The following is a 15,003-nucleotide window of genomic DNA, read 5'->3' as shown; positions in this document are numbered from 1 at the left end:
AAATAATGAAAAACTTGTGCAGATTCGTATCATTTCTAATCACAAAAAAACTAACAGAACACTAGTCAGTGTTATCCAATTATCATACCTCATTTACATACTATTTGAAACATGGATACTCCAAAAAGTTAAGAGCATAGTGACTTTGAGGTCTATCTACCATAAATACTAATTTTAAAACGAAAAAATTAATAAATAAAGATTCCAGCCCAGGTTTCCACAGATATTATAAAAAGGTCAGAAAGCAAATATTTTAAGTTACTGTGGGTCACAAGTCATTTCTAATCTTCTTTCTTTTGCAATAACCCTTTAAAAACATAAACACCATCAATATCTCTGTGGTAGAGTAATAAAAACCAGGCCGTGGTCCCAGGCTATAGCTTGCCAACTTACACTCTAGGCAAATTAATTTTATCATGATGCTTCAAGTATGCGATATACACTTTAAGAAGCTACTAGAAAAGAAGGTATATTGTCACCTAATGCTTTTCTGTGAGCATAATCTTATGAAACAACAGATGATCTATTTTAGAAATGTCAGCCAGGCGTAGCGGTTTACACCTGTAATCCCAGCACTTTTGGAGGCTGAGGTGGGTAGATCACTTGAGGTCAAGAGTTCGAGACCAGCCTGGCCAACAGAGTGAAACCCCATCTCTACTAAAAATACAAAAATTAGCCAGGTGTGGTGGCACACACCTGTAATCCCAGCTACTTGGGAGACTGAGGCAGGAGAACTACTTGAACCTGGGAGGCAGAGGTTGCAGTGAGCTGATACTGCACCACTGCACTCCAGCCTGGTTGACAGAGCAAGGTTCCAGCTCAAAAAAAAAAAAGGTAACTAAAATATTAAAGACAGAAAGAGAAAACCTAGACTAAAAGAGGCTGGATATATCAGCCAATTCAAAGAAATCAAATGTTTAAAAAAAAAAATAATTTAAGACCTGTGCAAATCTGGGCTTTAATTAGTTAAAATGAAAGAACTGACCATTTTTAAAACATGATAAAGGTTTTTTTAAAAAGTCTTCATCTTTTAGACATACTGAAAATAATAAAATTATATGAAGTCAGGTATTTCAAATAAAATAAATTGGGAAATAAAGTGGTTATACTTAAAGATGTAAAAGATCGGCCATAAGTTTATAAGTGTTATGGCTGATGATGAGTATACACTAGAATCCTTTTGTACATGTCTGAAATCTTCCAAAATAAAGATGTTTCAATATTACTATATGGTGAAAATCAGTCAAGTGGAAATGATGTATATATCAAGATTTCTAATTTAATAGCATATGTTTTTTAAAGATCAACTAAAATAATAGGAAAAAATACGACATCCACTTCATAAAACATAAACATTACCTTCAGAAACTAATTTTACTTTACCACCCATGAGAGGTTAAGAAAATCACTAATTTATCAAACATCATAAATTTAGAAAGATGAGAAAAGACCACTGTATAAACCAAAATCTAAAGAATTCTAAATATACATCATAAACCTGAAAATGTAAAATCATTTTAGTAACTAGTAGTTTACTTACATTTTCCATGTAGTTTGGCTTAAAGCCCTCTTGCTGTCGCCTCAGTTCCTCCTGTTCTCTGTGTCGGATCATTTCTTCCTCACGCCGCCGATGCTCCTCCTCATGTCTGAAAATGTTTTAAATAAAAATATCAGCATCATGACATGCAAGCTGTCATTGGACATTTTATTGCATGTAAAATAAAATCATTTATGCAATCATATTATGCCACACCTGTAATCACGACTGGTCACAGCATCCTAAACTTACCTTCCTTCTATGTCGCTCCAAGCCTTTAATAAATCAAATAAGCCAAAGACATAAAGTAACTTAGCTAAGGTAAACCAGAAAAACAAAGTAAAATCATAACTAGGATAGTTAATTGTGTATATTCAAGAAATTGAGAGTAAAAAAAAAAAGCTGAAACATGTACTCTCTTACTATAAAAAGGAAAAAATCTCAGCCAGCCATGGTGGCTCACACCTGTAATCCCGGCACTTTGAGAGGTTGGGGCGAGTAGATCACCTGAGGTCGGGAATTCAAAACCTGCCTGGCCAACATGGTGAAACCCCATCTCTATGAAAAATACAAAACTTAGCCAGGTGTGTTATAATCCCAGCTACCCAAGAGGCTGAGGCACCAGAATAGGTTAAACTCAGGAGGCAGAGGTTGCAGTGAGCGGAGATTGCCCCACTGCACTCCAGACTGGGCAACAGTGAGACCCTGTCTCAAAAAAAAAAAAGGGAAAAAGTGAGATCTACTGATCTATCACTGACATTGCACAGTTCTTAAAGGCACTCAGAACATATCCAGAGATAAGCCACCTCAAAAAACCTCAATGCCTAGACAAAAGTCCTATTTCCAAAAGGAAGCCTTACCAACTCCTCTCTCCCCATTTTCATCAACCCACTAAAAGAAATCCCCTGAAGCAGGTGTCAGCCCATAATCTGTTTTTAGAAATGAAGTGTTATAGCATAAACATTTACATTACTGTCTATAGTTACTTTGGGGCTAAAGCAGTGAGTAGCTGAGACAGAGGCAATGTAACCTACAAAGCCTGAAATAGTTAATATATAGTTTCAGAAGTTTGCTGATCCCTGCACTACAGGTGTCTTCAAAGGAAAATCACTATCTACATATAGCAGGATTACGATTAAATCAGTAATGAAGTTATAAATGATTAAGAGGAAAAACCTATATAGTAATACTGAAGTAACAGACTCACATTATATTGGCATTTAAACCAATGCAAATTCAAATATACACAGGTAGAGTTTCCCTAATCCAAAAATCTGAAAGCATTTCTGAATTTTCTAAATATGAAATGCTCCAAAATCTGGATTTTTGGCGTTTTTCTGAGACAGGGTCTTATTCTGTCACCCATGCTGGAGTGTAGTGTCCCAATCTCAGCTCGGCTCACTGCAGCCTTGACCTCCCAGGCTCAAGCAATCCTCCAACCTTAGCTTCCCAAGTAGCTGGGACTACAGGCACGCGCCACTATGCCCAGATAATTTTTTGTACTTTTCTAGAGACAGGGTCTTGCCATGTTGCCCAGACTGGTCTTAAACTCCTGGGCTCAAGTGGTCTGCCTGCCTCAACCTCCCAAAGTGCTGGGATTACAGGCGTGAACCCCCACGCCCCGGCTGGAACTTCTTTATAGCCAATATGATGTTTAACAAAATGCTCACTGGAGCATTTCAGATTTAGGATGCTCACCTGGTAAACACAATGCAAATACTGAAAATGTGAAAAAATCCAAAATACTTCTTCTGGTGTTAAACATTTCCCATAATGGATGCTCAACGTGTATGCCCACCCACCAATAAAACTGTAACAGTAATTTAAATGGTGAAGGCTGTATAAAGCTGATACCCCGTTATTAGGTCTCGTTTTCCAGTACGTTTCTCTTATAACATACTTTTCCTACATTTAGAATTGCCACTTCTCAAATTTCAAAATACCTTGTTCTTGTTTGTTGCACAACACTCCTGCTAAATCTGAGTCCACTAATTAAAAGATATGGCGATGGCCGAGCGTGGTGGCTCACGCCTGTAATCCCAGCACTTTAGGAGGCCGAGGTAGGCGGATCACGAGGTCAGGAGATCGAGACCATCCTGGCTAATACGGTGAAACCCCGTCTGTACCGAAAATACAAAAAAATTAGCCGGGCGTGGTAGTGGGCGCCTGTAGTCCCAGCTACTCCAGAGGCTGAGGCAGGAGAATGGCGTGAGCCCGGGAGGCGGAGCTTGCAGTGAGCCGAGTTCACGCCACTGAACTCCAGCCTGGGCGACAGAGCAAGACTCCGTATAAAAAAAGAAGAAAAAAAAAAAAGATACGGTGATTTCTTCTACTGCCAGACAAAAAAAGTCAGAACTTCACGTCAGGCCACATGAACAAAAATGTTCCTAAGGGATTTCAAGCAAAATCTGGACTATTTTAAGATTGTTGTCTTGCCTCTAAAATATAACTCTTAGTATAATCCTTAAAAATAATCTTTAAGTAAATTGGTGAATCCTTTTCCTGGATATTAACACATTTCATACATTTTACTGTGAAGAAAATACTTCACATTCATGGGTATGTGTGGGGATGGGAAGATCCAGTAAGGCCAAATGTGCTGAAATTCAGTTTTACTCATTTTAAAAAGGGTCAATATACTCATACTAATGCTACTTACAAAAAGGGTCACTATACTAATAATATACTAATACTACTTATATGCTTAGTGGGATGTGGGGCAGCATCCCACAATCATCCACGTTAATATTTCTGCAGTAAGATAAAACATTCACACTCTGGAGATAATAAAGGTTTTACGTAACAGGAGTTCAGATCAACCTTTGCCAACAAATGGATTCACATCAGACTGCCACTTGAATGAATAAGAATACATAGAAAAATGTTTGGTCCGGTGCGGTGGCTCACACCCGTAATCCCAGCACTTTGGGAGGCTGAGGCAGGCGGATCACCTGAGGTTAGGAGTTCAAGACTAGCCTGGCAACATGGTGAAACCCTGTTTCTACTTAAAATACAAAAATTTGCTGGGCACGGCGGCGCATGCCTGTAATCCCAGCTACTCGGGAGGCTGAGGCAGGAGAATCGCTTGAGCCCAGGAGGCGGAGGTTGCAGACAGCTGAGACTGCGCCACTGCACTCCAGCTTGCGCAACACAGCGAGACTCCATCTCAAAAAAAAGAAAAAGAAAAAGAAAAAAAAAAAAAAAACACCAAAACTTTTTAGTCTCAAAGCTTCCAAATTACAAAGACAATTACAGTAGACACAGTGACCTTGTTGGGGGCCAACTTCTACCACATAATTTTAAATGAACAAACCTATTTCCAGTAAATAGAAATGTATGCACAAATGTGCAGGGACATATGTATACAGAGATATATTCTGTGGCATTATTTATAAAAGCAAAAGGTCAAGGACACATTAATCAGTTATAAATGGGAAACAAGATTCACTGACACCTTGGGAGACAAGAAACACATCTGTTACAGAGGTAGATTACTATCTACTGGCAAGACAGAATGTCTGCGATGCAAATGTCAGGAAAAAGGGCAACGAAAAGAATGGGATTCCTATTACCGCTTTTAACAATCATTTTTATGGCTGAACTTGGTGGCTCACACCTGTAATCCCAGCACTTTCAGAGGCAGAGGCAGAAGTGAAGGTGGGAGGATCACTTGAGTGACAGCCTCTCTCCAAAAACAATAGAAAATAGTAGCCAGGGCCATGCACAGTGGCTCATGTCTGTAATCCTAGCACTCTGGGAGGCCGAGGTGGGCAGATCACTTGAGGTCAGGAGTTCAAGACCAGCCTAGCCCATGTGGTGAAACCCCATCTCTACTAAAAATACAAAAAAATTACCCAGGCGTGTTGGCACACGCCTGTAATCCCAGCTACTCAGGAGGCTGAGGTAGGAGAATCACCAGAACCTGGGAGGCGGAGGTTCCAGTGAGCTGAGATCATGCCACTGCACTCCAGCCTGGGTGACAGAGCAAGGCTCCGTTTCAAAAAAAAAAAAGTGTGTGTGTGTATATATATATATATATGACAGGCATGGTGGCACCGGTTTGTAGTCCCTGCTACTAGGGAGGCTAGGGTGGGAAGATCACTTGAGGTCCAGAAGTTGAGACTGTGGGAGCCGTGATCACACCACTGCACTCCATTCTGGGTGACAGAGTGAGATTCTGTCTAAAAAATAAGAATAATTTTTATAATCATAGAAGAGGGTATGAAAAAGATTATACCACATTGGAAATGATTGGAGGAACAGGAGCATTGACCTTGTGATTATACCACACAGATGATCTATAATCTAAATTTAATGACAGCAGATGGAAGCAATCCTGTTGTCCATATATGTTTGCTTTCAATTATTTCTACTCCACAAATGCTTTAATGACCACCTTTATAATTATATGAACTACCTCTTCAGGTCAAGGATTACTTCCTAGGTTATATTCACAAATGGAACTACTAAGGAGAGAAGAACTAATAATTATGACAAATTTTAACATCCTTCACGTTACATTTAATTGAAAACTAAAAAAAATTTCAATTTTAAAATTTGTTTTATTTTGAGGTCCATTAATTATTTACAGGTCTCAAATATTTTTGCAGGATTCTGAAAGATTCCTACTGGATAAAACCTCCTTGCTGTTATTATTTGGCACTATGGCTCCACATCCAACACAGAGCCTAAGACATAAGAAGGGCTTTATAATAATTTGCTATATGACTTAAGAAAGGAAGTAGGGGCCAGGCACGCTGGCTCACGCCTGTAATCCCAGCACTTTGGGAGGCCAAGGCAGGCGGATCACCTGAGGTGAGGAGTTCGAGACGAGCCTGGCAAACATGGTGAAACTCCGTCTCTACTAAAAATACAAAAATTAGCCTGGTGTGGTGGCAGGCACCTATAATCCCAGCTACTTGGGAGGCTAAGTCAGGAGAATCTCTTGAACCTGGGAGGCCGAGGTTACAATGAGCCAAGATTGTGCCACTGCACTCCAGCCTGGGCAACAGAGCAAGATTCCTTCTCAAAAAAAAAAATAAAATAAAATAATAATAATAATAATAATATAAAAATTAGCCAGGCGTGGTAATGTGCGCCTGTAATTCCAGCTACTCAGGAGGCTGAGGAAGGAGAATCGCTTGAACCTGGGAAGCGGAGGCTGCCGTGAGCTGAGATCGCACCACTGCACTCCAGCCTGAGCCACAGAGCGAGACTCCACCTCGAAAAAAAAAAAAAGAAAAGGAAGGAAGGAAGTGGGGCCAGATGCAGTGGCTCACGCTTGTAATCCCAGCACTTCGGGAGGACAAGGCGGGCTGATCATCATAGGTCAAGGGTTTGAGACTAGCTTGGTCAACATGGTAAAACCACGTCTCTACTAAAAATACAAAAATTAGCCAGGCGTGGTGGTGGGCGCCTGTAATCCCAGCTACTCGGGAGGCTGAGGCAGGAGAATCACTTGAACCCAAGAGACAGAGGTTGCAGTGAGCCGAGATCGCGCCAATGCACTCCAGCCTAGGCGACAAGAACAGAACTCTTGTCTCAAAAAAAAAAAAAAAGGAAGTGGGTAGGTGAGTAAATGGGTGGAGAGAGAAGGAATGAAGGAATAAGTGAATGAACAAACCAAAGGAATAACTACTAAGTGGTCAAGTCACAGGCTGAACCAGTTCATGTAAGTCCTTCATCCTGGTCTTCCTTCAGTACCTGCTACAACCTCTGAAGAATTAAGTTACCTATAAAAAACTAAATAATTTATTTATAGCATTGAAAGTAAAACCAGAAACTTGTGAACTCCAAATAAATTTCTCTCAAAATGTACTGTCTTAGGCCAATTTTTCTATCTTCCAACTAAGGTAAAACACAAAGGCAGAGCTCAGATTATTTGGCTTCTTAACAAATAAAGCTATCTTGCTTGGTAGCAGCCTCAGCCAGATAAATCTCTCCAGTTTGTGACAATTTTCTTGATTTGCTCCACCTTGCAAATATATATGAGTTCCTAGACATAATCTTTTTTTCTTTGCTTTATACATACTGCAAAACTACTCAAAAAAATTTTTTTTATTTTTGAGACGGAGTCTTCTCTGTCACCCAGGCTGGAGTGCAGTGGCGCGATCTCAGCTCACTGCAAGCTCTGCCTCCCAGGTTCATGCCATTCTCCTGCCTCAGCCTCCCGAGCAGCTGGGACTACAGGCGCCGCCACCACGTCCAGCTAATTTTTTGTATTTTTAGTAGAGACGGGGTTTCACTGTGTTAGCCAGGATGGTCTCAATCTCCTGACCTTGTGATCCGCCCGTCTCGGCCTCCCATAGTGCTGGGATTACAGGCATGAGCCACTGTACCCGGCCAAAAACTACTCAATTTTAAGGCAAGTTGTTCACACTTCTTAAATGAAGATTCTTATAGCTAATTTCAAAAGAGACTCCCCAGCCACCAGGCAAAACTAAGACTGTAACAGATTTATCACTGCCTGTATTTACTAGAATTTAGCCAAACATAAAGGTTACTCATCAAATGATCACCTCATATTATTTTCAGTTAATTGAATTTTAAATTGAATCTGATGCCCTTGTATACTGAGATAACATAACAAAAAAAACTCATGCAATAAAAAATTACCACATCTGCAACAAGCATTCCATATCTCGGCCTATGATTAAATCAGCAACCTATCCTCTATGTGCCTCACGAGCTTCCCTAATATTAACCCCTTGTATAACCACAATAAAAAATTATGAAAACCAGGAATGAATATTGGCACAATATCATAATTAACTACAGACATTATTAAAATTTCACCACTTTCCCCACTATTCTTTTTTTTTTTTTTTTTTTTTTTTTTTTTAAAGAAACAGGGCCTTACCATGTTTTTTCTTTGTTTGTGTTTATTTGTTTTACGAGACAGGGTCTTGCTATGTTTCCCAGGCTGGAGTATAGTGGCTATTCACACGCACTACCCCACTACTAATCAGCACGGGAGTTTTTACCTACTCCATTTCTGACCTGGGCCGGTTCACCCCTCCTGAGGTAACCTGGAAGTCCCCTGCTCCCAGAAGGTCACCAAATTGGTGCCAAAAGTAATACAGACATCCAATCGACACAGTGCATTGCAGCTCAGAACTCCTGGGTTCAAGCAATCCGCCCACCTCAGCCTCCTAAGGAGCTGGGACTACAGGCCCACTAACACCTTTCTTCTGTTCCAAGAACTTATCCAGAATCCCACATTGCATTTAGTTGTTATTTCTCCTTAGTCTCCACCAGTCTGTAACAGTTCAGTCTTTCTATCTTTCATGAACCTGACACTATTAAAAGAGAACTGATGATTATTTTGTAGAATGTCCTTAAATTTGGGTTTGTCTGGTATTTTCTCATGACTGGAATGATTATACATATCTGGCAAGAATATCACAGAAATAATGTTATATCCCCTTCAGTGAATCGTATCAAGGGGCTCCTGATGTCAACTGTCTTATTACAGGTGATACGAAATTTAGTGTTTGGTTATGGTGGTGTCTACTGGGTTTCTCCACTTTAATATTTTTTCCATTTGTACGTAATACAAATTTGAGGCTATGCAAAAACGCTGTTTCTCAAGTTTCCGCCCACCAACTTTGGCGTCCATCAAAAAAGTTTGTCTGTAACAATTATTATTAAAGATCAAGGCACCAGCTATGTTCATTGTTACTGAAGCTTCTAGGGCCTCTCGGTAGAAAAAGTCACAAAACACAGCACAAGGTGCAGGCATGGTGGCACATGCCTGTAGTATCAGTGCTGAGGCGGGAAGGATCACTTGAGGCCAGGAGTTTGATACCAGCCTAAGCAACACAGCATAATCCCATCTCTACAAAAAAATAAAAATTAAAAAATTAGCTGGGTGTGGTGGCGCACACCTAAAGTCCCAGCTACTTGGGAGGCTGAAGCAGGATTGTTTGAGGTCAGGAGTTTGAGGTTACAGTCAGCTATGACTGAGACACTGCACTTCAGCCTGAGTAACAGGACAAGACCTTGTCTCTTAAATAATTTTTTTTAATTAAAAATAAAATACAGTATATGTATACATATTAACCCATACATAAACACACGTCTACATTTCTGCATGTATTTGTCAATATTAAACACCACAGAGTTTATACGTCTGATTCAAATCACACTCACACAAGATTTTAATGTTAGCCGTTCATCTTTCTCTAATAATGAGAAACCTGAGTCTCATTATCCACAATATACAGCCATACCTTGGTATGTGCAGGGGATTGGTTCCAGAACCACTCCCAGATACCAGAATCCACTGATGCTTAAGTCCCTGACATACGGTGTAGTATTCACATATAACCTATGCATATCCTCCTACACACTTAAAAGCATCTCTACTTATAATACCTAATACAATGTAAAGACTATGTAAACTTTACACTGCAGCGCTATACTGCACTGTTTACAGAGAATAACAAGTAAAAAAAGTCCTCCTACACACTGAAAAGCATCTCTAGATTACTTATAATACACAATACAATGTAAAGGCTATGTAAATAGTTGTTATACTGCACTGTTTAGAGAATGATAAGTTAGCTGGGCGCAGTGGCTCACGCCTGTAATCCCAGCACTTTGGGAGGCTGAGGCGGGAGGACCATGAGGTCAGGAGTTCAAGATCATCATGGCTAAAATAGTGAAACCCCATCTCTACTAAAAATACAAAAAATTAGCCGGGTGTGGTGGCAGGCACCTATAGTCCCAGCTACTTGGGAGGCTGAGGCAGAAGAATGGTGTGAACCGGGGAGCTGGAGCTTGCAGTGAGCCGAGATTGCGCCACTGCACTCCAGCCTGGGCGACAGAGCAAGACTCCATCTCAAAAAAAAAAAAAAAAAAGAGAGAGAATGACAACTTAAAAAAGTCTGTTCATGTTAGTATATACACAATTTTTTCCCCAGATATTATCAATCCACAGTTGGCTGAATCCATAGATGTAGAACCCACAGATACAAAAGGCTGTGTGTACTAATCTGTTCATGTAAAAAGTATACACACGAAGAAGTTTCACAACTACTAGCCTATACGCCTAACTAGCTTACAGAATTTATGTATGGTTCTTATCATTAGTATTATGATATCCAGTCAAGATACTATTTTCCAGTTATTTAGGTTCCTTGTTTTCTTCCCTATCCCCTTTCCATGTGATGATGTTATTCATTTGTAAGACAATTAGGTTAATTTGTTGTATTTTTGTATTCTATTTTGGAATCCACCCCTCATATTCTGTTTGGTTTTAATGATTTATTTTTTGCTTACATGAGGGGTAGGTATAATTTCAAAAAGCTTAGCTGTCATCTCTAAGTTTTAAGAGGAAAAAGCTGGATTCAGGTGAGACTTTATGTTAGGGGAGAGGAGGTTTCCTCGTCTTTGTTAAAAGTAGAAAAGATCTGGCAAGGAGTAGCGGCTCATGCCTGTAATCCCAGCACTTTGGGAGGCCGAGGCAGGTATATCACCCGAGGTCAGGAGTTCAAGACCAGCCTGGCCAATATGGTGAAGCCCTGTCTCTACTAAAATACAAAATTAGGTGGGCATGGTGGCGCAAGCCTGTAATCTCAGCCAGGAGGCTGAGGCAGGAGAATCACTTGAACCTGGGAGGCAGAGGTTACAGTGAGCCAAGATCACGCCATTGCATTCCAGCCTGGGCAACAAGAACGAAACTCCATCTCCAAAAACAAAACAAAACAAAACAAGAAAAACGGTAGAAGAGATTTGAACATGTCTGTATAAAAAGGAGAAAAGAAGTTTTTAAAAAGATTCCTGAGGAAGGCACATTCATGATGTTGAGAGTTGTAAAAAAAAAAAAAAAAAAAAGTGGTTCTCAAGCTTTCAGATATATCTGAATACTGGAGGATTCCGGGTGGCTGGGCCTCACCACTATTGTTCCTCATTCAGCAGTTCTGCAGGGAGGCTTGAGACTACATTCCAACAGTTCCCTAGGTGAAATGTTAATGCTGTCTGTCCAGGGAAGACAATTTAAGAATGAATTGGGTAGAGTGAAAGAAATCATATAGAAATATTTATAAATTGATAAACTCAGGTACAAAGCTTGAAAAAATACATCAAAATATACAGAACATCACCTATCTGCTGACCAGAGAAACTTTAAATTTGTTCATGGTTTTTCACTTTTTTCTTTACTTTTACTTCCCCATGAACACCCTGTTTTCTTTTTTTTTGAAACGGAGTCTCGCTCTGTCACCCAGGCTGGAGTGCCATGGCATGATCTCGGCTCACTGCAAGCTCCACCTCCCGGGTTCATGCCATTCTCCTGCCTCAGCCTCCCGAGTAGCTGGGACTACAGGCGCCCACCACAATGTCCGGCTAATTTTTTGTATTTTTAGTAGAGACGGTGTTTCACTGCGTTAGCCAGGATGGTCTCAACTTCCTGACCTCGTGATCCGCCCGTCTTGGCCTCCCAAAGTGCTGGGATTACAGGCGTGAGCCACCATGCCCAGCTGAACACCTTATTTTCTTACCACAAGCAGTTTATATTTTTAAAACAAACACTATTTTCAAAAACAGATTTCTACATTTGCTTTAACTATCATAGCTTTGTTCACAGTATTTCCTAACTAGTATGATTTTTGAACCTTTGAAGAGTAATGTTTATACCATTATATTTTGCAATTAAATACCACAGGCACAAGGTGAGCTATCAATGTGGGTTTATACGTCTTGAATTAACCACTCTCCCAAACATCCTTACTTAAACCTAAAAGATTTCAAGCTAACCATCACATTTGTCTATTTTGTACTGAGATTTTAAATTCCCATAACCCTTTTTAACACAGAGTCAACTTCCGGAAATCTTTTTTTTTTTTTGAGATGGAGTCTCGCTCTGTAGCCCAGGCTGGAGTGCAATGGCAAGATCTCAGAACACCGCAACCTCCGCCTCCCGGGTTCATGCGATTCTCCTGCCTCAACCTCCCACGTAGCTGGGATTATAGGCGCGTGCCACCACAGCCAGCTAATTTTTTAGTTTTAGTAGAGACAGGGTTTCACCATGTTGGCCAGGCTGGTCTCGAACTCCTGACTTCATGTGATCTGCCCAACTCAGCCTCCCAAAGTGCTGGAATTACAAGCATAAGCTACTGCCCCTAGTCTCAGAAATCTTGTTTAAACATTATCAGAAGCACAAAGTTACATAAAGATATTCATAGTAGAGTTATACACATAACAAAATAAGAGCAATGCAAATATATCCATCTCTGGAAAAATCGATATTCACGGCATATTCTTACAAGAAATTACATATAATAATACCTAAAACCCTTGTTTAACTTCAAAGTGTTGCATTCAAAGTGCCCTTAGCCAGCTAAAAAACACAAACAATAGCAAATAATTATGCTGCATTGCAAAGTAACTCACTGTATGTGGTTAAAATGGACAATTTTTCTATTTTTCCCATGATACTCAACTTATACAACTTGTAACAGGTGGTGGGGAGTTTTTATTAGTAAGACATACAATTCATGTTTCTTACAATGATCTTCTTTTACCTTAGTTGTATTTGCTTCCGTTTTTGCAACTCTTGGTTTCTGAGTTCTTCCAAGCGTCTGAGTTCTTCTTGACGCCTCATTAGATCTACAAAATAATGACTGCACATTAATATTTTTAGTTTCCCTTTCCATATTTTTATACAAATAAGCATAGAAGTTCTCTACCACTGGCAATATATTGGTATATTACTCATTTTATAATAAATTATAAGCTGGGTAATTAATCAAATAAATATCCTTTCTGAGCACGTTTCTTCATGTATATAAAAGAGTATTTAAGTTCATTCTTGGCCAGGTGCAGTGGCCCACGTCTATAATCCCAGTACTTTGGGAGGCCAAGGCAGGTGGATTACTCGAGGCCAGGAGTTCGAGACCAGCCTGGCCAACAAAGCAAAACCCCAACTCTACCAAAACTATAAAAATTAGCTGGGCATGGTGGCACGCACCTGTAGTCCCAGCTACTCAGAAGGCTGAGGCAGGAGAATCACTTGAACCCGGGAGGTAGAGGATGTAATGAGTCGAGATTGTGCCACTGCACTCCAGCCTGAATGACAGGGGAAGACTCCATCTCAAAAACAAGTTTATTCTTGTTGGGGGAAAAAAGCTTAATAAACTCATCGTGGCTGGGCGCAGTGGCTCACACCTTTTAATCCCAACACTTTGGGAAGCCCAGGTGGGCAACAGAGTAAGATGACTCCACCTCAAAAAAAAAAAAAAAAAAAAAAAAACAAATAAAAATTCATCTTTGGCCGGGCGCGGCAATTCAAGCCTGTAATCCCAGCACTTTGGGAGGCCGAGACGGGCGGATCACAAGGTTAGGAGATCAACACCATCCTGGCTAACACGGTGAAACCCTGTCTCTACTAAAAAATACGAAAAAACTAGCTGGGCGAGGTGGCGGGCGCCTGTAGCCCCAGCTACTTGAGAGGCTGAGGCAGGAGAATGGTGTAAACCCGGGAGGCGGAGCTTGCAGTGAGCCGAGATCCGGCCACTACACTACAGCCTGGGCAACAGAGCCAGACTCCGTCTCAAAAAAAAAAAAAAAAAAAAAAAACATCTTTATGTCAATAAATTAAAATAGGTAGGCTGGCTTGTGCCTGTAATTTCAGCACTTTGGAAGGCCGAGGCAGGCGGATCACTTCGGCCAAGGAGTTCGAGACCAGCCTGAGTAACACGGTGAAACTCTGTCTACAAAAAATACAAAAATTAGGGCCAAGTGTGGTGCCTCACGACTGTAATCTCAACATTTTGGGAGGCCAAGGCAGGCGGATCACCTGAGGTTGGGAGTTCGAGACCAGCCTGGCCAACATGGCAAAACCCCATCTCTACTAAAAATACAAAAATCAGCTGGGTATGGAGGTGCACGCCTGTAAGTCCAGCTACATAGGAAGTTGAGACACAAGAATCACTTGAATATGGGAGGCGGAGGTTGCAGTGAGCCAAGATTGCGCCACTGCACTCCAGCCTGGGTTGCATAGTAGAACTGTCTCTAAAATAAAATAAAAGAACAAATTGTAATTGTTTTCAGCAGTAAATGCAAAGCCCAAACACATGCCTTCACAGACACCAGCAGAGAGCACTTAAGAACCAGACCAGAAAAACATGAATCATGACATAAAACCCAAGGAACCTCCCTCGCAACACAATTAGCATGAAATTCCTCCCTCACTAAACCAATGTCTTATGAAGAGGAGGAGTGAGGAAAGAATTCTTCAAAGAAGAAAGCAAAGATAAATGCTGATATAAACAAGACTTTTCAACAACAAAAAAGCATTTCCAACATCACCAATCCCTGCCTTATCAAGAATAGGGGGGTTCCAGAGTAAGATAATGAGAAGTACATTTGTATTGCACATCTGAGAAGCAGTGTATAAACTTTCCACGTTAAAAATCTCCAAAGCTAAAAATCTTTGCCTGTCATTTTGTACAAAATTATGTATG

General features: G+C 40.5%; 1 protein-coding gene across 35 annotated transcripts in view; it reads right to left on the bottom strand.

Annotated features, from left to right (window-relative positions):
• PSPC1 (paraspeckle component 1) overlaps positions 1-15,003 on the bottom strand; it is a 105,795-nt gene that overhangs the window by 54,612 nt on the left and 36,180 nt on the right. For all 35 annotated transcript variants that reach the window (XR_003724098.2, XR_013407603.1, XR_013407604.1 and 32 more), the window contains 2 exon segments: positions 13,063-13,147; positions 1,541-1,646 (listed from right to left, as the gene is read on the bottom strand). Coding sequence is in view for 9 of the 35 variants with exons in the window: in XM_028837134.2 (XP_028692967.1) it covers positions 1,541-1,646; positions 13,063-13,147 (191 nt within the window). In the remaining 26 variants the exon portion in view is untranslated.

This window comes from Macaca mulatta, chromosome 17 (genome assembly GCF_049350105.2).
Source record: "Macaca mulatta isolate MMU2019108-1 chromosome 17, T2T-MMU8v2.0, whole genome shotgun sequence".
NCBI lineage: Eukaryota > Metazoa > Chordata > Mammalia > Primates > Cercopithecidae > Macaca > Macaca mulatta.
The sequence above is the reverse complement of the archived record's forward strand: the minus strand, read 5'-3'. Positions and strand labels throughout refer to the sequence as shown.